At 42.0% G+C, this 26131-nt stretch overlaps 1 protein-coding gene and 1 long non-coding RNA gene across 3 annotated transcripts in view; one reads left to right on the top strand and one right to left on the bottom strand.

Moving 5' to 3' along the window:
* Positions 1 to 26131, top strand: part of THSD4 (thrombospondin type 1 domain containing 4) — a 546279-nt gene that overhangs the window by 339606 nt on the left and 180542 nt on the right. The window contains exon 1 of one of the 2 annotated variants that reach the window (XM_045795292.2): positions 11642 to 11779. The exons of the other annotated variant lie outside the window; for it this stretch is intronic. Coding sequence (XP_045651248.2) covers positions 11708 to 11779 — 72 coding nt within the window. The 5' untranslated portion in view covers positions 11642 to 11707. Of the gene's footprint in view, positions 1 to 11641; positions 11780 to 26131 lie in introns of those variants that run through there. 2 annotated transcript variants of the gene reach the window in all.
* Positions 4381 to 11611, bottom strand: LOC148107590 (uncharacterized). The gene is made up of 3 exons (XR_015722141.1): positions 11524 to 11611; positions 5509 to 5712; positions 4381 to 4637 (listed from the first exon to the last, which is right to left on the bottom strand). It is a non-coding gene; the product is annotated as an uncharacterized LOC148107590 (long non-coding RNA).

Below are 26131 nucleotides of genomic sequence, written 5' to 3'. Positions count from 1 at the left end.
AAAGGAAAATAATTTTGTTTTTCTTACTGTATTTATTTTTCTGCTGTTCATTGTAGAAAAAGAATAACTAAATTTTCCTAAGCATAACTAAATTTTTAGGAATAAGAATGTGATAAATCACCCTTTCTATTTGCCCAAAATATAATTATATTAAGGGTGCCATATTATGGCCTACTTTTTCTTTCTTAATTCAAGTTAGTTAGCATATAGTATATTATTAGTTTCAGGAGTAGAATTTAGTGATTCATCAGTTGCATAGAACACCCAGTGCTCATCATATCACGTGCCCTCCTTAATGCCCATCACCCAGTTACCCATCCCCCCCACCTCCCCTCCAGCAACCCTCAGTTTGTTTCCTAGAGGTAAGAGTCTTTTATGGTTTGCCTCCCTTTCTGTTTTCATCATACTTTATTTTTCCTTCTCTTCCCTTCCCCTATGTTCATTTGTTTTGCTTCTTAAATTCCACATATGAGTGAAATCATATGGTATTTATCTTTCTCTGACTTATTTTGCTTAGCATAATACCCTCTAGTTCCAGCCACGTCATTGCAAATGGAAGATTTCATTCTTTTTGATGGCTGAGGAATGGCCTACTTTTCATTATTTTATTTTGTTTTTTTTTTTTTAAATATTTTATTTATTTGAGAGAGAGTGAGAACATGAGGAGCAGAGGGAGAGAGACAAGCAGATTCCACGCTGAGCATGGAGCCTGACACTGGACTTAATCTCACGACCCTGAGATCATGACCTGAGCCAAAACCAAGAGTCACACATTTAACTGACTGAGCCACCCAGGCACCGTGGCCTACATTTTATAAATAAATATTTTTTTAAAGATTTTTTAAATTTATTTATGTGACAGAGAGACAGCCAGCGAGAGAGGGAACAAAGCAGGGGAGTGGGAGAGGAAGAAGCAGGCTCCCAGCGAAGGAGCTCGATGTGGGACTCGATCCCACAACGCCGGGATCACGCCCTGAGCCAAAGGCAGACGCTTAACGACTGCGCTACCCAGGCGCCCCACCTACTTTTTAAAAAAATAGCATTAGTAAGAAATAATTCACATATACCATTCACCCATTAAAAGTGTACAACCCCATATTTTTAGTATATTCAGAGTTGTGCAAACATTGCCACAATCTAATTTTCAGAGATTTTCATCCCCCTTAAAAGAAGTCCTGTACCCATTCGCAGCCCTCCCCGTCCCTCATCACACATCTTGGGCCTAGGAAACTACCAGTCTACTTTCTGTCTCTATTAAATTTGCCTCTCCTGGACATTTCATTTACATGGATAATAAGTGATTCTTAATAAGTGGCCTTTTGTGACTGTCTTCTTTCACTCAGCATGATATTTTCAAGGGCCATAGTTTCTCTTTTTTGCCAAACAATATTCCATTATACGGGTATACTACATTTTATTTATCCATTCATCATGTTGTGGACACTTGAGTTGTTTCCACTTTGGGGCTATTAGGAATATTGCTGCCACGAGCATCCACGTCCAAGTTTTTGTGTAGGCCTACATTTTTATGTCTCTTAGATATATACATAGGACCAGAGTCTCTGAGTCACGCAGTAACTCTACATTCAACTTTATGTTGCAGATGCCCGAGTCCACAGTGGCTGCACCATTTTACATTACCACCCGTAGCACGTGAGGGTTCCAATTTCTGCATATTCTCACCAACATTCTTTATTACCTATACTTTTGACTAGTGGGTGTGAAGTGGTTTTATGGTGGTTTTAATTTTCATTGCCCTAATGACTAATGATGGTGTGAGCATCTTTTCATGTGCTTATTGGCCATTTGTGTGTCTTCTTAGGAGAAATGTCTATTCAAGTCCTTTGCCTATTTTTAATTGGATTATCTTTTTATTATTACATTGTAAAAATTTTTGATATATTCTGGATACAAGTCCCTTATCAGACATATGATTTGTGAATATTTTCTCCCATTTTGTGGGTTGTCTTTTCATTTTCTTAGTGATATCACTAGCAGCACAGAGGTTTTCAATTTTTTTTTTAAGATTTTATTTATTTGAGAGAGAGAGAGCACAAGTGGGGGGGGCAGAGGGAGAAGGAGATGCAGGGCTCGATCCCAGGACCCTGAGACCATGACCTGAGCTGAAGGCAGATGCTTCACACACTGAGCCACCTAGTGCCCCAGAAGTCTCCAATTTTGATGAAGTCCCATTTTTTTCCCTTTGATACTTGTGCTTTTGGTGTCATATCTAAGAAATAATCATGACCCAAGGTCATGAAGTTACTCTGATGTTTTCTTCTAAGGGTTTTATAGTTTTAGCTCCCACATTTGGATCAGTAACCCAACACAAATTAATTTTCTTATAGCTCTGGAAGTCGGAAGTCTGAAAAGGGTTTCAATAGGCTAAAGTCTAAATGTCAACAAGGCTGCATTCCTTGTGGAGTCTGTAGGGAAGAATCCCTGCCTTCTTGCCTCTTCTGCGTTCTAGAGGCTGCTCACCACTTTTGGCTCAAGGCTCCCTTTCATCTTCAAAGCCAGCAATGGCATGCTGAGTTCTCACTTGGAATCACTCTGACTTCCTCTTCAATCTCACTCTTCCACATTTCAGGACCTTTGGGGTTACATTGGGTCTACCTGGATATCCCAAAATAATCTCCCTCTTTCAAAATCATCTGATGAGCCACCTTAACTCCCTCTGCTCTCTTAACTCCCCTTTGCCACGTAATGTAACATATTCATTACCCTGCCCGCCACAATCTGTGATCCATTTTGAATTAATTTTTGTGCATGATGTTAGGTTCTTTTGCAAGTGGATACCCAGTCATCCCAGCACCATTTGCTGAAAAAACTGTCCTTCCATTTATGTGGACCTATTTTCCTCTTAAAACAATATAACATCAAAAGGTGCCCATATCCATGACTATATGACATGGTCATTTTAAATGACTGGATAAGATTTCACTTTTTGAAGATACCATAGTATATTCACATTGCTTCCAGGCTTTCACTATTAAAATTGTCTCTATCTGATATATGGGTTTTTTAAATACATGATGGGCATAAACCCTTTTCCATTATCTCTGTTGTAAACTGTCATTGAAATTACTCACTTCTTTCCACCGTCCTGGTTTAAGCTCTTCTCCCTTTCCATCCAGACGATAGCCTTCCGCTCCTACCTGGTCTCCCAGTTTCCAATCTTGCCCCTCTCCAACCCTTTCTCCATTACAGAGTGGCCTTTTAAGATGCAAATCTAATCATGCAAAGGCTGGCTCTGACCTTCAAAATAGATTCTCAATAGGAAAAGGACAAAACTCTTTGTCTCAGCCCCCTCTTGGCCTTCAGCCTAATGCTGTGGGGTGCCCCTGCTTGCTCACTCTCTCCATCCCATGCACCTGCTTCCTCGCAGTCCTCAGAAAAGCCATTCACTGCTGTTGCAAGTGGTTTTATCATGGGTTTGATTTTCTTCAAAAACTGGAAGAGGATTTTTTTGAGACTTTTCCCACCTATTCCATTTTTCCCCCACCTTTCCCTAATGAGGACGGGTCTCTAGCTCCCCACACATCTTTCCTCTTCAGCCCTTTCCACATTGCAATTTCAGATTTACTTTTTGGGTCCCATTAATGTTGGCGTCCTGCACCTGCCAGTAAGGTCTGTGAGGATAGGAATGGACTGTGCTTTTGCTCATCACTATACCTCCAGGTTCCAGCACATGATAGGTACTGATATCTCAGCAAATAAACAAGAGCAATACATTTTCTACTGTGTATTTGACTTTTAATTTCACTTACGCTATTTTTAATGTACAGAATCCTAAAAATGTGTATAAATCTTTCCCTTTATGACTTCTGCCTTTGTTAGAGCCTTGTTTAAAAGTCCTTCCCGGCTCCAAGAATATAGAAATGTTGGCCTGTATTCTTGTATTGATTTCATACTTCTATTGTTTGCATTAAAATCCTGAATCTACCTGCCTTTTATTTTTGGCATATGCTTTAAAGCAGGAGAATAGCTTTATGTACTTGCCAGGTAGTTAGCAGTATTCTCAACCTTTGCCACCCTTTATGCTGACTTGAAATGACTCGTTGGCTACCCATTAAATCCTTTCCATGTTTAGTTGTGGAAATAATCCCGTCTTTCCTACTCCTGTTAGTATTTGCCACTGTTTTAACTATTACAGCTCTAGACTGTGCTTTAATATCTAATAGTCACATTTGCTGAGAACACTTGTTTTTATAAAATAATGTTTTTAAGTTCCACAACTTGAATTAAGGGCTGCTAGACAGAGAAGTGGGACTTGGAGCAGGTCTCAAACTTTAGTGGGCCTCACAGGTTGTTACAACACAGATCCATGGCCCGCAGCTGCTACCGATTCAGTAAGTGTTTGCATTTCCTTTTTTTTAAGATTTTATTTATTTACTTGAGAGAGAGGGACAGAGAGAGCACAAGCAGGAGGAGAGGCAGAGGACGAGGGAGAAGCAAACTCCCCACTTAGTGAGGAGCCTGATGCGGGCTCGCACCCAGGACCTGGAGATCATGACCTCAGCGGAAGGCAGACACTTACCCAACTGAGCCACCCAGGCATCCCGGTATTTGCATTTTTGACAAGTTCCCTTGCAGTGTCCATCCAGGGACCACGATGTGAGAAGCTCTGCCATGGACTGAAGATGTGAAATAAAGACTATGGTCAAGCCGAGAATGGCCCTGATGCCTTCTCTGTATTAACTCCCCAGCGTGCTCTCAGACGTGGGGCGAACCTGCCCTGTGCGCTTTGTGCCAGCACCGCCCTGACAGAGTCTCTGGCCCTGCTCCTGGCACTACTTCAAAGCCGACCCAGGGAACATAGCCCTCCTTTCAGCGACCCAGAGAGGTGCTCAGCCTAAGCGCACAGCTGCCCTGTTGGTGACAGGTGTCGTGCAGCCAGGCTTTGGCCCCTTTCAGGCAGAAACCAGAGAAAGGGAAGGATGCGGTGACTCCCTTTGCTTTAGGCTCTCATGACTTTCCTTCTGTTCAAGGGCAGTGGGACCGAGAATGCCTCTTGGCTTTGCTCATTTCCCGCTCCCTCGGCTATTTAATGGCTCCTGGGTCCACACAAAGGGAGAGTTAATTACTAACACCTGCTTCTGCTCCCAGACCCATGGGCAACTCCTCGACGAGCCTTTTCCCACCTATTCCCCACAATGGAAGCATATTTGAGGAAGTAAACATAGTTTTAACAGCTTAACCATATAATATATACTTCTGTGGAGAGGGCTGGGTCTCACCTCTTCCTTCATAAAGGGACAGACATTTTTGAAGGGAAGTGAAACACCCTTAGAGGTGCTCTCTGCTATGGGTTGACTATTTTGTTGTTGTTGCTATTTAGACGGAAGTGCGTGATTACATTTTACACGAAATGTGTGGCTTTAGGAAAACATTTGTTTCCCGGTTTTTTGATACTCCCATGTCCTCCACTCACTTATATTCTCCCTATCCCAAGAGGTCACCCCAAAATTAGGTTGGAAATTATTTGCGTTTCTTTGAGGGATGCACCTTCTTAGAATTTCTCCTCTTCGTTTTCCCCCTTGTGGTTTCTGAGACGCGCCATCAGAAGATCTGCTGTCACAAGCTGACGAGAGTTTCCCATTGGACCCTCCCCTGTATCCATTCCCTGCTCAGCAGACACTGAATAAGGCTGACCATGTGCCGTCTTGGGAACACAAAAAGACAGGTCTTCTGTCATCAAGGCCTTGCTCTCTGTTGGGGAAGGCAGATACATTAGATAACAATTACAGTACAGTAGGACAGACATAGTGTTGAAGGTCATCAGAAGACGCCTGAGGACAAAGGCCAGGGCCACTGCCCCCAGCTTGGCAGGGAGCCTAGCGAGGCACAACTCTCAGAAAAGCTGACACGTGAGCAGATCACTGGGGGGGGGGGGGGGGAGGATTTGTGCATTTATTTATTTATATCATTAACTGTTATTATTACCGTTACTTCACTTTTATTTACTTTTGGAATAGGAGTTGATTCACAGGTTTAACAATTCAGTAAGTATGAAAAGGTTATTGAAGGGCTAGCCAATAGAAGATGGAATGTGATTTAATATCTTCCTAGTAGCCGCACTTTTTAGAAGTCAAACAAAACAAGGAAAACTAATTTTAACCCTATATCTTATTTAACCCAATATATATAAAATTATCATTGCATCATCTAATCAGCATAAAAACTGTTAACGAGATGCTTTACATTCTTTTTTTTTTTGTACCAAGTCTTTGAACGGGTACAAACTGTATCTTACATATAATGCGTCACAACTTGAAACAGCCCCATTTCAAGCGCTCAGTGTCCACAGGTGTCTGCGTGACTATATAATAATCAGTTGCCCTCTCATTTCTGCCCTGCAGCTGCTGACTTCCCCGCCCTAGAGGCAGCCAGTTTTTGCTAGTCTCTAGTGTGGTCTTCCACAGATAGTCGATATGTACAGGAGTGATCATAAACGTACGTGTACAATCACATCGTTGTGCGTCCTGCTTTTCTTGCTTAATAATAGATGTTGAAGGTGTTTCATATTACATAGGAAACAAGCTAATTTTTTTTCTTTCTTTCATTTGTTTATTTTACTGCTGTAGAGTATCCATCTTAGGAATGTCACAAATTATTCATTTAGTCTTTACTGCTGAACATTTAGGTGGTTTCCAGTCTTTGGTGCTTATAAACAATGCAAGCTGAGTTTTCAAAGAGGCAAAGAGTGTTGGAGCTAACCCAGTGAAGACGGGGAATGACAGTCTAGAGAAAGGGACCAGCATGAGGCAGGAAGGCCCAGAGCACAAGGACACATGGCATTTGAGGATAATTTCTTGTATGTCAGGATGTCTGGAGAGTAGAGTGTGTGTGGACAGAAGAGAGAGGCGGAGAGGCTGGAAGGGCAGGAAGAGACCAGATTGCAAACAGCCTTGCAAGTGTCATACTAAGGAGCTTGAACTTCTTCCTTGAGCCATCAAAAGGTTTTAAGAAGCAGGGAAGAATAAATAAATGATTGAATTAATAAAGGTGGGAGGAGGAACAAATCTTCCATCCTGATGAATTCTGATTAATAGATATGTAGAAGGCATGAGGGAAGCAGAAAATTGCCATTTAAAGCACTATAATAATAATCGCTACAGGCAAGAGCCACTGATGAATATTCAAACTGGTGGGCACAACTTTGAGAAATGGGATATTTGCATAGCCTCAAAGTCTCTCTCCCAAAATACGTATTAATTATTGTGATGGTTTTAACATCTGTCCAAACATGCTTTGATGCCCCCTCCAGGAAGTGGAGCTTAATTCCACTGGACTTACTGACTCACTTCTAATGAATAGGGTATAGAAAAGGAAAAATAATAACTTTACAGTGAGCAAACCTGGCAGACACCACCTTAACCAAGTGATCAAGGTTAACGTCACCAGGATGTCATGTTCATAGAAGGTACCCCTGACAATTGATGGGAAGGGTACTTTGCCTCCATGGTATTCTTCCCCAAAATCCATAACTTCAGGCTAATCATGAGAAAACACCAGGTAAAAACCAAACTGAGGGACATTCCACAAAATTCCTGACCGGTACTCTTCACAAGCGTCAAGATCATGAGAAACAATGTGTGAAAAACTGTCACCGACCAGAAGAAACTAAGGAGACACACGGACTCAATGCAGCGTGGGATGCTGGGTTGGGTCCTAGAACAGAAAAAGGACATTTGGGGGAAAACTGGGAAAATTTGAGTGAAGTCCTTATGTTAGTTAATACTGGGCCCGTGTTAATGCCCTATTCTGAATAAATGTATCATTGCCGTCTAAGACATTAACATTACAAGGAGCTAGGTGAAGATATACCATGACACTCTGCTGTCTTTGCAACTACTCTGTAAATAAAATTATTTCAAAGTAAAAAGTTAAACAAAAAAGAAACAGAGGAGTGACATGATTAGATTCACATTTTAGAAGAATGCCAGTGGTTGCAGTGGGGAAGAAGGCTGGAAGGGGAAAGACCAGGCTACAAAAAGTCAAGAACAGATGGTAGAGGCCTGGATGGGAGCAGGGGCAGCAGGAGTCTGAGGCCATGGGCAGGTTGGAGAGATCTCTAGAAGAAAACTCAATCAGACCAGGTGATGGTTTAAACAAGCAAGTGAGGCAGTAGGGGGGCTCAAGGTAACACCCAGTTTTCCACCTCTGGGAATTAGATGGGTGATGTTGTCATTCACTGAGATGGAGATAGCAGGAAGAACACGGGTTAGGGAAGCAGTTCAGTCTTGGACCTGTTGAGTTTGGGGTACATTTGAGAGATCCAAGTATGCATTAGGCAGCTGGATACATGGGCTGGCAGGTCAGCGGGGAGAGCTGGCTGTAGACTGCTGTGGAGAGCCATTGGCATATAAAGAGTGGTTGAGGCCAGTGAGAGGGTGACATGACCCAGGGAGAGGGGATAGAGAAGCGAGGGTGTAGAACACAACCATTTAGGGGATAGGCCCAGGAGGTAGCAAGGGGACTGGAGCGTGTCCAGAGAAAGTGGTGACAGCTCCACGTAGTCCTTGAGAGCTAGGTCCTAGAAGCAGGCTGCCACGGCCAGAATATTGGCTCTGCCACCTGGCTGTTGTGTGACATGGGACAAGCTATTTAATCTAGTAAGGCTGTTGTCAGGATTATGTGACACACTCTATAGAAAGTTCCTAGAATAATGCTGGGCTTTCAGTGTCCAAAGAATGTTGGCTAATTGTAGGTAAGGGAAAATTAGAGAGCGGTGGTCTGGAAGCTAAGGGAAGAGAGTGGTTCAGAAAGGCACGCCTGAAGATGGCTATTATCAAAAAAATGGAAAATAATAAGCATGAGAAAGGATATGGAAAAATTGGAACCTTCACACATTGCTGGTGCAAATATAACATGATATGGCCACTGTGGGAAACAGCTGGTTGTTCCTCAAAAAGTCAAACATAGAATTACCATATGATGCAGCAGTTCCCCTTCTTGGTATGTGCCCCAAAGAACGGAAGCAGGGACTCAACCAGGAACTTGCACACTCATGTTCATAGCAGCACTATTCACAAGAGCCAAAAGGTGGAAACACTCCATGTGTCCATCAAAGGAATGGATAAAGAAAATGTGGTCTATACATACAAGGGAATATTACTCAGCCTTAAAAAGAATGAAGTACTGATACATGCTATGACACAGATGGACCTTGAAAATGTTATGCTAAGTGAAATAAGTCAGACACAAAAGGATAGATGCTTTCAATGAGGAACCTAGAGGAGGCAAATTCACAAAGATAGAAAGTCGCGTAGAGATTACCAGGAGTTTCGGGGAGGGGAGAATCAGGGAGTTATTGCTTAATGAATGCAGAGTTTCTGCTTGAGATGATGAAAAAGTTCTGGAAATGGGTGGTGGTGATGGTTGCACAACGCTGTGGATGTACTTAATGCCACTGAATTGTACAAGTAAAAATGTTTAAAGTGGTAACATTTTATGGTATGCATATTTTAGCATAATATTAAAAAGTCGAGGATATGGTTAATGCTGCAGAGAAGTCAAATAAGATAAGCCCTACAAATTAGCCTCTGTGTTTTATGACACAGGGGTCATCAGAGACATTTCCAGAGTCCATAGTAGAGCAGAGGTCAACAGTTGGACTGCAGTGGGTTGAAGGACAATTGGGAAGTTGTCTATACCAGGGGCTGGCAAACTTACAGCCAAATCTGGCCTGTTGCCTCTTTCTGTAAATAAAGTGTTTTTGGAACACAGACCCACCCTTTAGTGTATATTTTGTCTCTGGTTGCTGGTATGCAACAATGGCAGGGTTGAATAGTAGCCCCAGAAACCATATGGTCTGCAAGGCCAAAAATATTTACTTGATGACCCTGTACAGAAAGTTTCCCAAACCCTGGACCAGACAAGGCCCCCTGATCTTTCGAGAACATTGGCTTTCTTAAACAATGCCTGCATTTCTGGGGAAGTTGTTGAGTAGATGACAGTGCCCCTCCAGCCAGCTAGCAGGGCAGACCCAAGGCTAACCAGTAATAATAATAATGAACAAGCAAGAGGTAGAAGAGGAGGAGGGGGAAGAGAAGAAACTCCGTCCTTCCTTTCTCTCACTGGAGATATTATCTCCAGCATACTTGCTGTCTCTTCTAGCCTTGGAAAAAGGGATTCTAAGTCCCTTCACCCAACCCTCCCCAAAAAACAATCTGCTAGTAAATTGTCATGTGACTGGTGATAATAAACATTTTGAGATGGTTACAAACTACAGTTGGTTTAAAGTTTCCTATTTAAGGCAAGAAAAATGCTCACAACCTGAGGCTTTTCAAGTATTGATTAATTTCGTTTCTGGGATGGCGTGTCGATGTTTATTTGAGATCAGAGAGAAAGCTGATATCTTCGGCACTTACTGTGTGTCCAGAACTATGCCAGGTTTTGTGCCTTGGTGACCTCATTGACGGTCATCAAAACCATCAGATGGCCCTTCCCCATTTCACAGGTGGGGCAGTCGGGGCTCACTGGAGTTAAATACTCTCCCATAGACCCACAGGGAGTGAGTGGTAGACCTGGGCTTTGAACCGACGTCTCCCTGGTTCCAGGGCCCAGGCTGTTCCCCTGCGCCATGCAGGCATCCTCTCTTTGGCCTCAGAATGCTTTCTTGAGCCCATCCTAAGCAGAAGCTAATACTTGGTGGGTTCTCCACCTATTTTAGACAGTGGGCCCTTCTATTTCATAATAAGAGGTGGCCACTTAGGGTGCATCTCAGGGGGACTGTAGGCTTTTGCAAGACCCACTCCCCAGCCTGTTCCCTATGTCCCCAAGCCCCACATTGATGGTCAATTGATTATACCCAGAGTTATTTCTTGAAAACCATCCTGCTTTCCAGTGCACTATGCCAGCGCCATCTAGCACCCGGGTTTCACTTGCTCCCACCTTATCATTTATTTTTACATCATCTGCAAGAATTCCTCAAGCTCTTGGTTAGGCACAGTGACCCATGGAGGTAGCAAGAGGGGGATAGAGTGGCATCTTCGGTCCCCATCCATTCATGCCTGTATGGTCAGTGCATAAACACAGAGCACCCTTGTGACTTCTTTCCCCTTCGAGGCTGCCCTTAATAGCGCAGCCTTTGCCCAGATTTCTACAGCCTTCAAGTCAGAACTGAAAGGGAACTCAGAGGTCATCTACCCAGCCCTTGACCATACCAGTGAGAAACCCAACTGAGGCCCAGAATGGGTTGGCAGCGTACCCTGGCAGACAGCTTGTCAGCGCCAGATCCTGGACTAGGAAGGCCTCAGGTCTCCCAGGTCTCCCAGCTCCCAGCCTGGAGCTCATCCCGCTGCAGTTCACTGCCTCCTGATGAAGCAGGGATCTTCCCCCTGCACGCGGAGCGCTTACCTTGGAGCCCTTTTCATGAATGAGACCAGATGCAGAACTCCACATTGATTTCTGTCCCTCCCCTTTCTGCTTTCTGTTCAAGGCAGCCCCCCAGCTCCCAGCTGGCTCCTGTCCCCTCCCCCAGCCGGGAGAAGTTATTACATGAAGAGATCAGCTTACCAGTTTTCTTCAGAGCAGAGGCTGAGCTCGGAGCTGCGGTAGTACAGTGAGGGAGAGCAGAGGGAACCAGCGCGGTGCCTAGCGGAACTCCAGGGCTGGAATCCCGAGACACAAGTGCATCTGCTAGCTGTTAGCACTTGGCAGACGGAGTTCTCCTCTAGGGTAGTTCTAACTTTGGGTAATAATGTTTGTCAGCTACCTGATATTAACATTGCTCCACGTTCAAACAGCAGTGTTAGCAAGACCTGGGGGAGAGGTAAGCCAAATAAAATATCTTGTCAAAGTTGTATTTTTGTCAGCACTATATTTCTTTTTCTATCTACCAAGAGGGATCAGGGAACGGGTTTTTTATGGTGTGCAAAGAGTAATGCTTTATATTGCGTTTTCAGGCTTGCTTTGCCTTTTCTTACAGAAAGACTTCTGTTCTTCTTGAAGAAGCCCGTCATTTCTAAAATCTCACTCGGAGGTGGTCTGTACAGTTGCCACACTGGGGAGTTGGCATGGCCTTGGTGACAGATGCCTGGAGGGTGCACATTTCTCCTGCCGTTGTGGAAAAAAAAAATGTGCACGTCAGATTCCGATAGGGACCGTTACCTTTTGAGAATTTTTCTCCAGTGTTGCAGAAAGGATATGCATGCTAGAGGAAATACTTTTCTTTACTGCTTTTGCATCACATTGGCCTCCCTTTTGCTTTGATGTGCTTGGAAAAATCTGTGTTTAACTTTAGATCATACGTTTGCAGCGGGATAGTGATACATGACAGGGCTAGGAATATGCCCAGAGCTACTAAGGCAGGGAGGCATGTTTAAGGCCCTCGAGGATGATTTATTCTTATGGGTTTAGCTCATAGGTTTGCTGGATACATTTCTGAACACCATAGATGCTCTGGGAGCCAGTTCTTGATGCAGGCAAAGAGATGGGGGGGGGATGGCGCTGTGGCCGGGAGAGGGAAGGACTTAGGTGTAGCCACCCTCACCTGCAAATAAGGCTGCAACAAATTTGCCTCATCCTCTCCTTTTACTCCTTATTCTGATGAAATATCTCAAAGACTGATGCCCAAGTAATGAATGGAAGGACAGTCTCTTACCGGAATCCATCTTCCTCCTGAATAGCCAAGTGAAAAGTCTATCTCCTAAAAAGGCCAGGGGCCGCATCACAGCTTTGCCTTTTGTTAGTATTGTCAGGACGGGTCAGGCTCTGAAAGCTTCATGTAATGACTTTCCCTTCTCCGTGAGTGGAAGCAAGAGCGGTCCCAAAGCCAGGCTGCAGGGCTAGCGGTGGGTTCAAAATGGACATGTGGCTCAGAGGCGTGCAGCAACGGGTCATTTGTTTCAGGCTTTTAGCCTATTAGTTCGCCGTGTCCCCTGCTCTTTGCAGATATTCTCTGGGCCTGGGGCGGAGGGGGTGGGGGTCGAGGGCTTGAATGGGAGCTGGAGGAACTGAATGGGTTTGCGATGCTGATGCTGGAAGGCTGAAAGCAGACCATTGCCCTCTAGTTGTAGCCGGGGTTTGCAACTTCCCCGTTGATTTTTTACTGTGTAGAGTAAATGACAAATGGGCCAGCCTAACTCAGCCTGGAGCACTTAAGCATGTGAGAGGAGAGCTCATATGGAAAATATTTCTATCACCGCTGCCTGCGCATATGGTTGGGGAGACCCCCGTGCAGAGCAAATCACAGCGCTCCAGCAGCCCCTCGGTGGCGTGCCAATTACTCTTATTAACAGCAAGGCTAAGGGCAGACTTCAGTTACCTGCACACAGCTGGCTCCCGGGGAAGGCCGCTCTGGAATGTGTGCGCCTCAAGCCTTGTGTCACATGCAGAGAGGCGGGCGGCCCTGTTTCTCTTTACAGTCAGCAAAGCAGATGAAAAATGAAACGGGATGACACTGGCTCACCCAAATCTTGATGCTGTGCTGCCCGCACTTAGCCCTTGGGAGAGGAAGGCACAACTTCTGTCTCTGGAGTTCAAGTGTGAGTGCTTAGCAGCCAGAAAACCCCATCGGAGGTGATGAGATGCTTGCTCTTCTGCTCCTTTGTTCTGTCCTGACTCGCTAAATACAGACCCTCGTGTGCCTTGTCCCTTTTTCTGTTTTCCTGCCTCTGAGCGCGTGTGTGCGCATGCGTGCGCTCCTGCACACGTCACCGCAGGGCCTTGGCTTTGTAACTACCGTGCTCCTAGGAAATTGTACAATTAGGATTCCTTTCCCCTTTGCTGGAAATGAAATGATGAGGAAGGAACGTGAGTATGCCAGTAGCTCCCCCTCCCTCCTTAAAAAGAATGTCGTTTATATAGAGCTTTGAAGAATGTGGCATTTATTTATAAGAGCCTCTTTTTTTATAGCCCTGTTGCTTACAAGACTCGCCCATAAACATGTGGCGTCGTCCCCAAGTCACCAAGGTTTTCTTTCTCACTGCCAGCCGGTTTTCTTGCAGGTTTTAATTATCTTCCCCTTGGATGTTCATAAAAACACACAAGGAAAAAGAAAAAAGGGGCAGAGAGGGTTGCCCACCTAGTGTTGCTTAGCTGCCTGTGGCTCAGCGTGGGGCTGGAAGCCGGGCAGCGAACTCTGGGTAGAAGCTCAGGCTTCGTTTTCTAGGGTGTGAAGTCCTTGCAGATAAGTAGGGGCTGGCAGGTGGTGGGAGGAGGGTGTGTTATTCCAAGCAAGCCTCATTTGGCGTCCTGTTGCTGGCAGTGTTGGCCCCGGTAACTGTGAACTGAGGACAAACCACCTGGTATGGTGCGGGTGCCTGGGTTTGAGAACAAACACGGGGAAGGACTGTTCCTTCCTTGATTTTCCGGTTGCAGGAGCATTCTGTTTTCAAGACCTCGTAAGAACATTGAGGTCGCTGGAAAGCTTTTGGCCTTGTCAAAATTAGGAGCGCAGCAGCGTTCACTTGTAGAGATTGCATGTGTCCCCCGAAGAATGTAAAGCACTGTAAAGGCAGGCTGGACTTGTGGTGCGTTTGCCAGGGTGCGACACGCCGGGGTCCTGTTTGTTTGCTGTGGGAGTGGAAGTGTGCGTTTTCTTTCCTGAACTTGGACTTACCTCCTCAGATAAGACCGATGAGATACTGTTATGTGTGAGGAGGGGGAGGGAGAGGCAACTTGGAAATCAAAACAGTTCTAGACGTGGGTCAAAAAGATGTTTATGTTAATTTTGATGACGCAATTTGGCAAAAGCTATCAACATTCAAAATTAAAAATCAATGTAAAGGGTACAGAGGTTTTTTTTGTGGTGATGGTCACACAATCTTGTGACTACTAAAAAAGCACGGAATTGTACCTTTTCAAAAAGCAAATTTTACGGTATGTAAGATCTCAATTTTTGTTGCAACAAGCACCCGTGTTGTACGGAAGTGTGGAATCACTGTATCGTACCCCTGAAACTAATATTGCACTATATGTTAACTGACCGGAATTTAAATAAGAACTTTTTAAAAACATCAATTTTGGGGGGCGCCTGGGTGGCTCGGTTCGGCTCAAGTCTTGGTCCCGGGGTCCTGGGATTGAGCCCCACATTGGGCTCCCTATTCGTGGGGAGCCTTCTTCTCCCTCTCCTCCCCATTCATGCTGTCTCTCTCTCAAATAAATAAATAAAATCTTTTTTAAAAAGATCAATTTTTTGACATTAAAAATAAATATAAAGAGCTCTTTGACCCAACGTCTCAATTTCTAATACTTTATCGTACAAATCTACTCCAAATGTGCCAATTGCTCTCTGAACCATTTTTCCGAATTAGTTTGTTGCAAAAACCTAAATGTCCCTTGATCAGGGACACTAGGCAGGTGTTCAGAAAGAATGATGTGGTTCTGTATGTACTGGTAGGAAATGAACACCAGTGTATGTTGTGAGGTGAGAAGAACAAAGTTGCAGAACGACATGTATAAAATGCTACTCTTTGTGTAAAATGAATGAACATATTTGTGCATCCCCTCCCTGGAAGGATATCCAGGAAACAGGAAGAGAGGGGGTGGAGGGGGGTGGAGCGCAGCTGAGAGACTTCCATTGCACCATACGCCTGTGTACCTCTCGAATTGTGTACAGTAAGCCTGTCTTAGCTGGTAATAATAATAACAATAATGTACACAATCTAAAAAAATCACTTAGTAGTGGCGTATAATCTGTGATGTAACCCCTCTGCGTTTTATTTTTACAACGAGGATAGTAATAGCTACTGTAAGAGGTGGTTGGAAGGATCGAATGTGATAGTGTGTGTAGAGCTCTTGGCTTGGTGTGTTAGGCATGGTAAACAGCACTTACTGGCGATTACTATGGTTACTGTTGCAGATGCGGCCAGGGTGCGCCAGCTAGGCGCTCAGGAAAGGGAGGTGAAAAGAGAAGGTCTTTGTCTTTGATGAGCTTACGCTTGAAAAAGGGCACAGAGTGCAAACAGTTAATGATCGTGCAATACAAAATTCTCTTTAATTGCAAGAGCGGAGGCAGAGGGGCAAAGAAGCAATGAAATCTGCCTAACGAAGTGAAGAGAAACCCCATGAACAATGTCATATTTGAACTGAGACTTGAAGGGTTGTGTATTGGGGTCTTCGAGACAATCCCCAGGTTCAGTGATGCACAGGGATTCAATAACTCGGCGTATAGTTGCACTCACAGCTGTGATTTATTATAGGGAAAGGCTCCAGAGTAAGGTGCATGGGTGAAATCTGGGAGAAACCAGGCACAACATTCCAAGGGTCCTCTCCCAGTGGCATCATGCGGGGCACACCTGATTCCCCTAGCGATGAATTGTGACAACATGCGTGAAATGTTGTCAACCGGGGATGCTTGTTAGAGACTCAGCACCTACAGTTTTTATGGGGGGCTGGCCACATAGGTACCCTCTGCCTGCTGTGTACCAACAGGACAGATCTCCAGAAAGTAAGCAGGGTGTTCAGCATAGACCTATTGTTAGTATAGTGTAGGCACAGTGAGCCACTTTTACCAGCTCTGGGAATGGTGGGAACCCTCCCCGAATCCATTCCCAGGCACCACTCAGTGGCCAACCTCGTTAGCAGATCTTTTTAAAGGCGAGCGCTCAGGTCTGCTGTGTTAACTCTTTTCTTCACAGATGGGTAGGCATTTTAAGTGGAAAAAGAGGGAGGGAAGACATTCCAGGCAGAGGGAAAACATCTATAGAGCCCCAGAAATAAGAAAGAACATGACATATTCTGGAAACAATGCTTGGTTCAGATTACAGAAGCATGCGTTGTGAGGGGATGTGGCAGGAGGAGGTTTGTCCCTGGATCCCTAGGGTTGGGGTTTTTTTCTGTGCTTTTGAGAGTTCCAGAAATTACATATCTGCAGTCTTAAGATTAATTTTATCTTTTATGACATGCCATTTAGGTTACTATTGTGGGATATTTTCATGGTCATACGTTACTGAAATTGTTGTTTAAGGATTAAAATAAATTAGGGGCGCCTGGGTGGCACAGCAGTTAAGCGTCTGCCCTCGGCTCAGGGCGTGATCCCAGGGTGATGGGATTGAGCCCCACATCAGGCTCCTCCGCTGGGAGCCTGCTTCTTCCTCTCCCACTCCCCCTGCTTGTGTTCCCTCTCTCGCTGGCTGTCTCTATCTCTGTCGAATAAATAAATAAAATCTTAAAAAAAAAAAGGATTAAAATAAATTAAATAATGAATGTAGAGTTGCTTTGTAAGCGGTGATGCCCTTAAGCTAGCCATGATTTTAGTCTATTTAGGTTTGTTTTGTTTTGTTTTGTTTTTTTGCTAATAGATTTTAGTTTATTTAGTTTATTGGTGGCAAGTAGAAATGAAGGATCAATACAGTGCCCTTAATGACCGATTCTTTGGCACAATTCTCAGTGGCTCGACCTTTCTTTTGCTTTCTGATGTCTAAAACGAAAAACCAACTATGTGGAACTAACTCGATAATGCAAGACCTGAGTTTGAGCCTTGGGTCTACCATATCCAGCCATACGACTTTTGACATTTTGAATTGTTTTTCTTCTAAATTAGGAAAGCTATTGTTGTTACAGAAACAAATTCAAGAAATGCAAAGAATAAAAAGTTAAAGGTTCCTCTTTACCCTCACTCCCTTCCCAATCCTTCCTCCCTCCCCAGATGAAACCATTGTTAACAATTTGGCATTTGTTCTTCTGGAACCATTCCTACACATTTTTAAGCACAAGGGTGTGTGCATACGTGCATGTGTGTCTACGAGTGTATGTGTGTATGTGCCTACACACGCATGTGTGTATATGTCTACATACGCCTGTGTGTACATGCCTATATATGCATGTGAGTATATGCCTATATACTCATGCATGTATATGACTATATGCACATGTGTGTATATGTCTACACACGCATGTGTACATGACTACATACGCATGTGAGTATATGCTTACATACTCACGTATGTATATGACTACACACACATGCGTGTGTATATGTCTACACACGCATGTGTGTGTATAAGCCTACATACGCCTGTGTGTATATGCCTATATGTACATGCCTCTGTGTGTATAGGCCTACGACTTGCAAATAATAACAATTCTGCTTCTTCTTTTCTGATACCTGGTACTTCTTGTTTCTATTTCTTGTCTTCTCGCAATTGCTGGGCCTTCCAGTACACAGTGTTAAATCAGAGCAAAGAAAGTGAACATTCTCATCTTCCAGACGTAAATGGGAAAGCTTCTACTTTGTCATCACTGAGTGTGATGCCTGCCAGATGTTTTAGGTAGATCAGTTTTATCCAGTGACAATTTCCTTTCTAAGTTTTATCAGGAATGTTGTTCAATTTGAGCAAACGTTGTTTGCCTTCACAAAGTTCTGATGTGGTATTCTCCTTTAATCTATGTAAAAAGTGAATTATATTAGTACATTTCTTAATGTTGGACTCTCTTTGCATTCTTGGAACTAACTATCTTAGTCATGTTGATTTATTCACTAAACTCACTATTAGATTTGATTTGTGAATATTTTATTTTGAATTTGGGGGTTTTAAGTGAGTACTATTTGTTCATGGCTCTCCTTTATTGTGCTAGACAAGAGTTTTGCTAGTTTTATAAAACAAATTCAAAAGTTTCTCATCTTTTAGTGTGCTTTGAAACAGTTTAAGTAACAGAGGAATTAGCCTTTTCTTGAATGTCTGTTGAGCTCAGTCATAAAGTCGGCCCTTTGGGGAAGATATGGTTTAAGTACCTGTTTTATCTTCTCTTCTATTTCTAAAAAAAGACAAAAGTGTAATATTTGTTATATATAGGAAAATGTATGTATTATATAAGCAAGTTATGAAACAAAATAATAAAACAAACACCTATAACCTACCACCCAACTAAAGAAATAAAATACGCCCAATACTGTATGCTAGTGCCCAGGTCTGTCCTCCTCTCTTCTCTCCCAGAGAGAAGATGGTTGTCATTTCCTTGTCTTTTTAAAAAATATATAATTGTATCATATACATATGCATCTCTAAGAATATATTGTTTGATTTTATTTCATTTGAGTGATATAAACGTAGTATCTTGTTTTCCTTTATTCAACTTGATTTTTCATTCAACACAAGGATGCATATAACATTCATTCATTTTTACTGCTACACAGCATTCTTGGTAATAAACTGTCTTTTCTCCTGTTGATAGATATTTGAGCTCTTTCTAGGTCGGCTTGTTTTCTGTTATAAACAATGCTGCTGTGAGCCATTTGGAACATGTCTATTCCCATGTATGTGCAAAGATTCCTTTAGGGAGTATACCTAGGAGTTTGATTAGTGGGTCATAAAATATGTGTTTGTTTAATTCCACAAGATAGTTTTAAGTTGATTTCTAAAGTGGTTATATCAGGTTTCACTCCCACTAGCCTTGTTCGAGTGTTCTTAGTTATCTATCTCCTTGTCAATATTTGATATCATCAGACAGATTAATTTTTGTCGGTATAACATGTTACTAGTGTGTGTTGGTTGACATTTCTCTGATTCATAACTATTGCTCTCGGGTGATATTTACATGTATACAAACTATCCGTGTTTCTTCTCCCCTGAGATACCTGTTCATGTCCATTTCCTGATTGTAGATGTGGTTCTTCACTTTTTCCCTACTGATTTAGAACTTTATATGTTCTGACTATGAATCCTTTGTTATCCCATGTAATGCTTTCCAGTTTGTCCCTTGAATTTAAAATTTTGTAGTATCTAAAGATAAACAGAAGTCCTCAGTTTTAGTGTGTTTGAAATTAACGGTTATTTTATATTAACACTTTCTCTGTCTTCCTTAAGAAATTATCAATCCCAAGCTTATAGAGATACTATTCTTTATTATTCACTTATAAAATTATTGAAGTTTTGCCTTTCACATTTATGCTTCTGATACACTTAGAACTGATTTTTTTATATGAATAATGTCTGAATAATGTGAATAACTGACCTAACTTCATTTCTTCCACATACTGGTAATCAATTGTTGCAGGACCATTTATTGAAATCTACTTATTCTTTGGGAGTGTGTTAGCTATTCTTAGACATTTGCTCTTCTTTGTGAAATTTGAACTTATCAATTTCCCTTGAAAAATCCTTTAGGAATTTTCATCAGAATTGTATTGAATCTTTAAATCAATACTGAGCCATTCTATCCATGAATATACTATAAGCTTAACATTTATTTAGGTTTTCTTTGAAGTTTTTCAAGGAAATTGTACAATTTTCTACATAAAGGTCTTGCACGTCTTTAATTTTAGATGTATTCCTAGCTATCTTGTTATCATCTGATATGGTAAATTATATTTCTTTTTATTAAATTTATTTTATTTTATTTAAATTCAATTAATTAACATACAGTGTATTATTAGTTTCAGAGGTAGAGTTCGGTGATTCATCAGTTGTATATAACACGCAGTGTTCATTACACCACGTGCCCTCCTTGATGCCCATCACCGAGTTACCCCATCCCCTCACCCTCTCCCCTTCAGCAACCCTCAGTTTGTTTCCTAGAGTTAAGAGTCTCTTATGGTTTGTCTCCCTCTCTGATTTCATCTTATTTTATTTTTCCTTCCCTTCCCCTATGTTCATCTGTTCTGTTTCTTAAATTCCACATAGGAGTGAAATCATATGGTATTTGTCTTTCTCTGACTGGCTTATTTCACTTAACATGATACCCTCCAATTCCATCCGCATCATTGCAGATAGCAAGATTTCATTTTGATGGCTGAGTAATATATATGTATAGATTTCATTTTGATGGCTGAGTAATATATATATATATATATTTATTTATTTCATTTTGATGGCTGAGTAATGTATATGTATATATATATGCACACACACCACATTTTCTTTATCCATTCATCTGTCAGTGGACATCTGGGGTCTTTCCATAGTTTGGCTTTTGTGAACATTGCGCGATAAACATTGGGGTGCATGTGCCCCTTCGGATCACTACGTTTGTATCTTTTGGGTAAATACCTAGTAGTGCCATTTGCTGGGTCATAGGGTAGCTCTACTTTTAACTTTTTGAGGAACTTCCAATCTGTTTTCCAGAATATGTTTATATTTTTAAAGTAATTTTTTGCTTTGCTTTGGCTTAGAAACACAAATGATCTTATGTCCAAACATTTTGCTAAACTCACTTATTAATTTAAATCAATTATCTGTAGGAACTTTTATGATTTCTAAGTATATAATCATATATCATCTGTGAATAATGACCTTTTTGAGTTTTTCCTTTTTCAATTCTTAAACCCTTTTTTTAAAAAAAGAAACAATCTTATTGCTCTGGTGAGGACCTTCAGAAGCAGTGTTATATTGTTCCTGATTTAAAGGGAATGCTTCTACCACTTTGCCATTAAAAATTAAGTTAGCTTAAATTGAATTTAAATTTAAAAAAAAAGAAAGCTGCTCTCTACCAAAAAAATGAAGTTAGCTTTAAAAAATGAAGTTAGCTGCAAGTGTTTGGTGATACACTTTATCACATTGATAAATCCTTTTCTATTTATGGTCTGCTGAGTGATTTATTTCTTAATCATAAATAGGTATTGAATTTTATATAATGCTTTATCTCTGTCTATTGAGGGGAACATATGGTTTTCCTTCTATACTCTGTTAGTGTGATAAAATTCAGAGCTAGAGAATATAATGTTAAACCATCCTTGCATTCCAGAGATAGATCCAACTTGGTTTTGATATTTTTCTGCTTTTATTAAATAGATTAATGTTAAATCTCTGATTATCTTTCCACTGTCTGTAGCACCTAGAGGTGTGTCTGGAGCTGCTACGGACATCCTTTGCTCTCTCCCCATTCCATTTCATTGACCATTCTCTCCAGAAGTCTGTCAGTTTTATTAGTCTTTATGAAAAAAAGCCAACTTTTGGCTTTGTCATTCCTCTGCATTGAAGCTTTGCTTTCTGTCCCATTCAGTTCTGCTCTTCTTTTTCCTTCTTCTTTCTTTGGAAGGATTCATCTGGTCTTCTTGTTTTTTTCTTTAACTTTATTAACTTTGTAAATTTATGCATAGCCCATTGATTTTCAGATTAAAATCTGTTCAAATATGAACATTAAGGATGGTGACTTTTTCTTGAAATATCACTTCTGTTGCATCCCTTAAGTTTTGATATATAGTATTTTTATTATTATTTGGCTTTAAGTAGTTTAGAAAATTGTCATTATGATATTTTCTGTGACCCATGCTTTCTTTAATTATATTTTCAGAAGTATGGCCCAAGTTCATTTCTCACTTGATTGTATCGCAGTGGGAGAATGTGGTATCTGTGAGGTTGACTTTTTGAAATCTATTGAAACTTGTGTTATGACCTAGTATGTGGACAGTCTTTGTCAACATTCCAAGTGAGCTTGAGAAAAATGTTCATTCCTGATAACTGGGTACAGGAACTTTTTATATAGCTACTGAATCAAGGCTGTAGATTGAGTTGTTTGAGTCTTTTATATCTTTGCCTGACATTTGCCTGCTTCATCTATCGGTATTTGAGACAGACATGTTGAATCTCCCACCAGCTGCTCTCTTGGCCTCTGGGGGAGATGGGGCATGACTCATCTCACTGTTCTTTAGGCAGTCCCGTCCTTGACATTAATGACCACTCTGACTTGATGGCAACTCCTGCTCATTGTATGGTTTCAGAGTTTAGAATGTTTCCAACTCTGTAATAGTCTGTTTTGGTGATTTCTTCTTCAGTGGTCTCTTGCCAACATAAGCTTTCTAATATCCAGAAATTCCTCAAAAAATTTATCTGTTGATTGTATGCTTTCTTGTTTTATAGTTGTTGTTGTAACATGTGGATCTTTTCTGCCATTTGAATGGCATTTTGGAAAAAAAAGAGAAAAGCAAACGTCTGCTCAGTCTGCCATCTTTACCCTTTGTAAGACACATTTTTATCCTTTCTTCTTTCCTTCCTTTTCCTTTTTCTCCTAACATATGTCTGCTGGGCACATAACCTTTCTAGACTTCTATTTCTTCATCTATAAAATGGGGATGATAATAATATTCATCTTGATAGCATATGAGGAATATTAATAAGATAACGTCAACAAAGTGCTTTGCAGAACTGTTAGGATCTGTACAAATGCAAAGGATAACCTTAGCGCCTTCCTTTAACTTCCCTTTCCTTTTCTGTAGCTAATGTGATTAAGCAGCTCAGCTACATTAGAGAAAAGTGATTAATTATGCTTGGCAGGTCATGAGAGGCTGAAACAAAATTTTATTTGACACTTTTTGAGAAAATTTGCTTGCAAGAAATTATTGAGTGCTGTAATAGAAAGTCACAAAATAAATGGAAAAATCTATTTAGTCTCAAAACGAACGCTGTAGCGGGTGTTTTCCTATTTTCTTGCAATGTGTTGTTGGCGTGCATACTCAATTAGGCACTTCTCCTCTAAAAATATTTTTTTACTTAAAAAAAACCATATTTCCTGATTCAGCATATTCATAAATTTATTTACTTTAGCTTAGAAAGTTAATATGAACTGACAGAAAGAATCTGAAAATTTCAACCCAGGCATATTTAAGGGACAGAATGAGTAATTGATGTAAAAGACCAAGTGCTTTGTATTAGAATGCACTAAAATCTGCCCATCTACCATTTTTTTAACTTCTACTTTGCACCAAGGCAAAATACACAACTCTCAAATAAATTGAAAACTGTGTATTGAGGGCTATTTTGTGTGTAAGGTTTGTGCTAAGTGTGGTGGTATGAAGAGGTGAGACCCGCCACCCCGCATCTATCCTCTAAATGTGGACACCAACAAGTAGGTTAGTTAAAGCTAAGATATAAATTACTCTAATAAACACATCACATTGTGAAGATCGGGAACAGACATATAACATTCAAGATGGGATTGAAAAATGTTTAGGAGTTCCATAGACAGATAATGGAGCAAGGCATCTCAAGTCTCAAACACAGTATGAGTAAAGAAAGGTTATTCAGTTGGGAAAGATAAGGGCATATTTAGCCTGAGGGGCAAATAATTTTGTTTTTCTTTTGGCTAGAACATCAAGTATGTGTGGCGGAAGATAATGCAGCTCAGGAATATACTGTACACAAGACAATTTTAGCCGTAGAAAAAGGCTCGAGGTTTTCTTTGTCGCCAAATATACAAATTTTTGTAAATGTTCCATGGAAGCTTGTAAAGATATACTTACATTTTTATTATAGATGTATATAATATGCGTGCATTCTTCCATGTAATTGTATCATTCCTTCCTTCTGTGTGGGTATGTTCTTGTATTTCTTAGGTTCTATTGGAAGTCACTAAAACTTAATGATTTCTTAAATATGTTCCAACTTTAAAAATTCTCTGAATCTAAGAGTGACCACTAAATTGCAAATGCTTATCACAAACCCCTAAACAGGGTTAATGTCTTTAGCAGAGTACGAGAAGACCCACGCATGGGCTTGGAGACACACAGGCCTGAGGTTGAATCTCTGGTCCTGCATGTACTCACTTGGGCAGGCTGACTTCCCTAAGCATCATTTTTTAAAAAATATTTTATTTATTTATTTGACAGAGAGAGAGAGAGAGAGAGAGAGCACAAGCAGGGGGAGGGGCAGAGGGAGAGGGAGAAGCAGACTCCCCGCTGAGCAGGGAGCCCAATGTGGGGCTCGATCTCAGGACCCCAGGACCACGACCTGAGCTGAAGGCAGACACTTAACTGACTGAGCCACCCAGGTGCCCTCATTTTTTCATCTTTCAAATGTTGAGGAATATGTCAACATCATAGAGTTTTAATGATGATCAAGGAGGTGATTTCCAGAAAGTTCTTGGTGCACGGCAGAGGCCCAATGCATGGCAGCTGTCCTTGTCGTAAAAACTTTCTCAAACCTAGTGGAGAAGGGTTCTTCAGTGAGGCCACAGAAGAATGACGTGAGGCCACGAGGAGGTATTTGTCACACTCAAGCAGAACATAAAGGGAAAGGATGAGAGGGGGCGAAAATGGAGTTGGGGGATTGTGCATGAAAATGAAGAGAAGCAGGAGATCCTCCAGAGGGGAGGTTTACAGTCGAGGATCCAAAATGGCCCCAGATTCTTTCACCAGATCTTAAGGAGTCAAGGCCTCAGGGGAAGAGGAAGGAGAAGAAAAGATGTAGGGTGCTTGACAATGGGAAGATGGGTATGGGCAGTTGAGAAAGGAGAAGGAGCAAACACAAATACCTAAAGCTGGAGCAAGCTGGCCACACCTTCCCAGTTGGTGAAGGAGGGGGCCAGGAGGTCACTGTGGTTTTCTCAGCAGAAGGGTGGGTCTGGGGCTCAAATAAAAAATAATCTGTCTTCCCGAGAGCCAAAAAGTAGTGTTAAATACCAAATTCCAGTCTCTTGAATCACTATTTGGGAAGGAACCTTAGTGATAATGTAGTCCAACCCACTAATTTCACAAAGAAGGAAAATGAATCTTCTAGAGGTTATGTGGCTTGCTCAAGACCACACAGTTGCTCAGCCCAGAGCTGGAGGGCAAACAGCAGCATGCTGGGCCTCGTTGTCGCATCTGCGAGCTTGGGCGAGTGAGGTCTTGGGGGTAACTTGAAAGACAGTGGTTGTGGCTTTCAGTCTTCATGGCAGCAACAGTTGAACCAGATATGTTGAATGTGTTCAAAGCTATTTGTAAGAGACCTCAGCTGTATACAGTTTGTTCCCCAAGTATGCTGACCCCGTAGTGATGGTTAGATTTGTACATCAACCATCTGAGTCTGTTGGAAGGTGGTAGGGAGATAGGGGAAGAGAGGGGACCCCAGGCCTCCACTGCATTCATCAACACTTCATTCACGGAGAGCCTACTGTGTGCCAGGCACTGTTGTAAGTGGTTGGCGTGTTATCAGTGAGTGGGCCGATCAGACGAAGATTCTGACCTCACACTCTAGCATTCCTGCCCCCAGAAATGGAGCAGAAATACAGGGCCTGGATGTGGGGCTGCGTCAGTTTCATCACACCTCCCCCTTGCTGCCCATTTCGATCCCACCTCTTCCAGGACACCCTTGCACACCATCTGGTCCTGGAGCCACGTCTGCTTTGGCACATTCTAGAACATGAAGCCTTGGATCCAGTGTGACATCGCTTGCTCTAGTAAGAGTTTCCTGCATGAACATCTGGTCTCCCAGGGAGCCCGTAAGCACCGCGAGGTGGGGAAACAATTCCTACATCCTGCTTTGTC

This window comes from Ursus americanus, chromosome 28 (assembly GCF_024610735.1).
Source record: "Ursus americanus isolate L20-20 chromosome 28, mUrsAme1.1.p, whole genome shotgun sequence".
NCBI lineage: Eukaryota > Metazoa > Chordata > Mammalia > Carnivora > Ursidae > Ursus > Ursus americanus.
The sequence above is the reverse complement of the archived record's forward strand: the minus strand, read 5'-3'. Positions and strand labels throughout refer to the sequence as shown.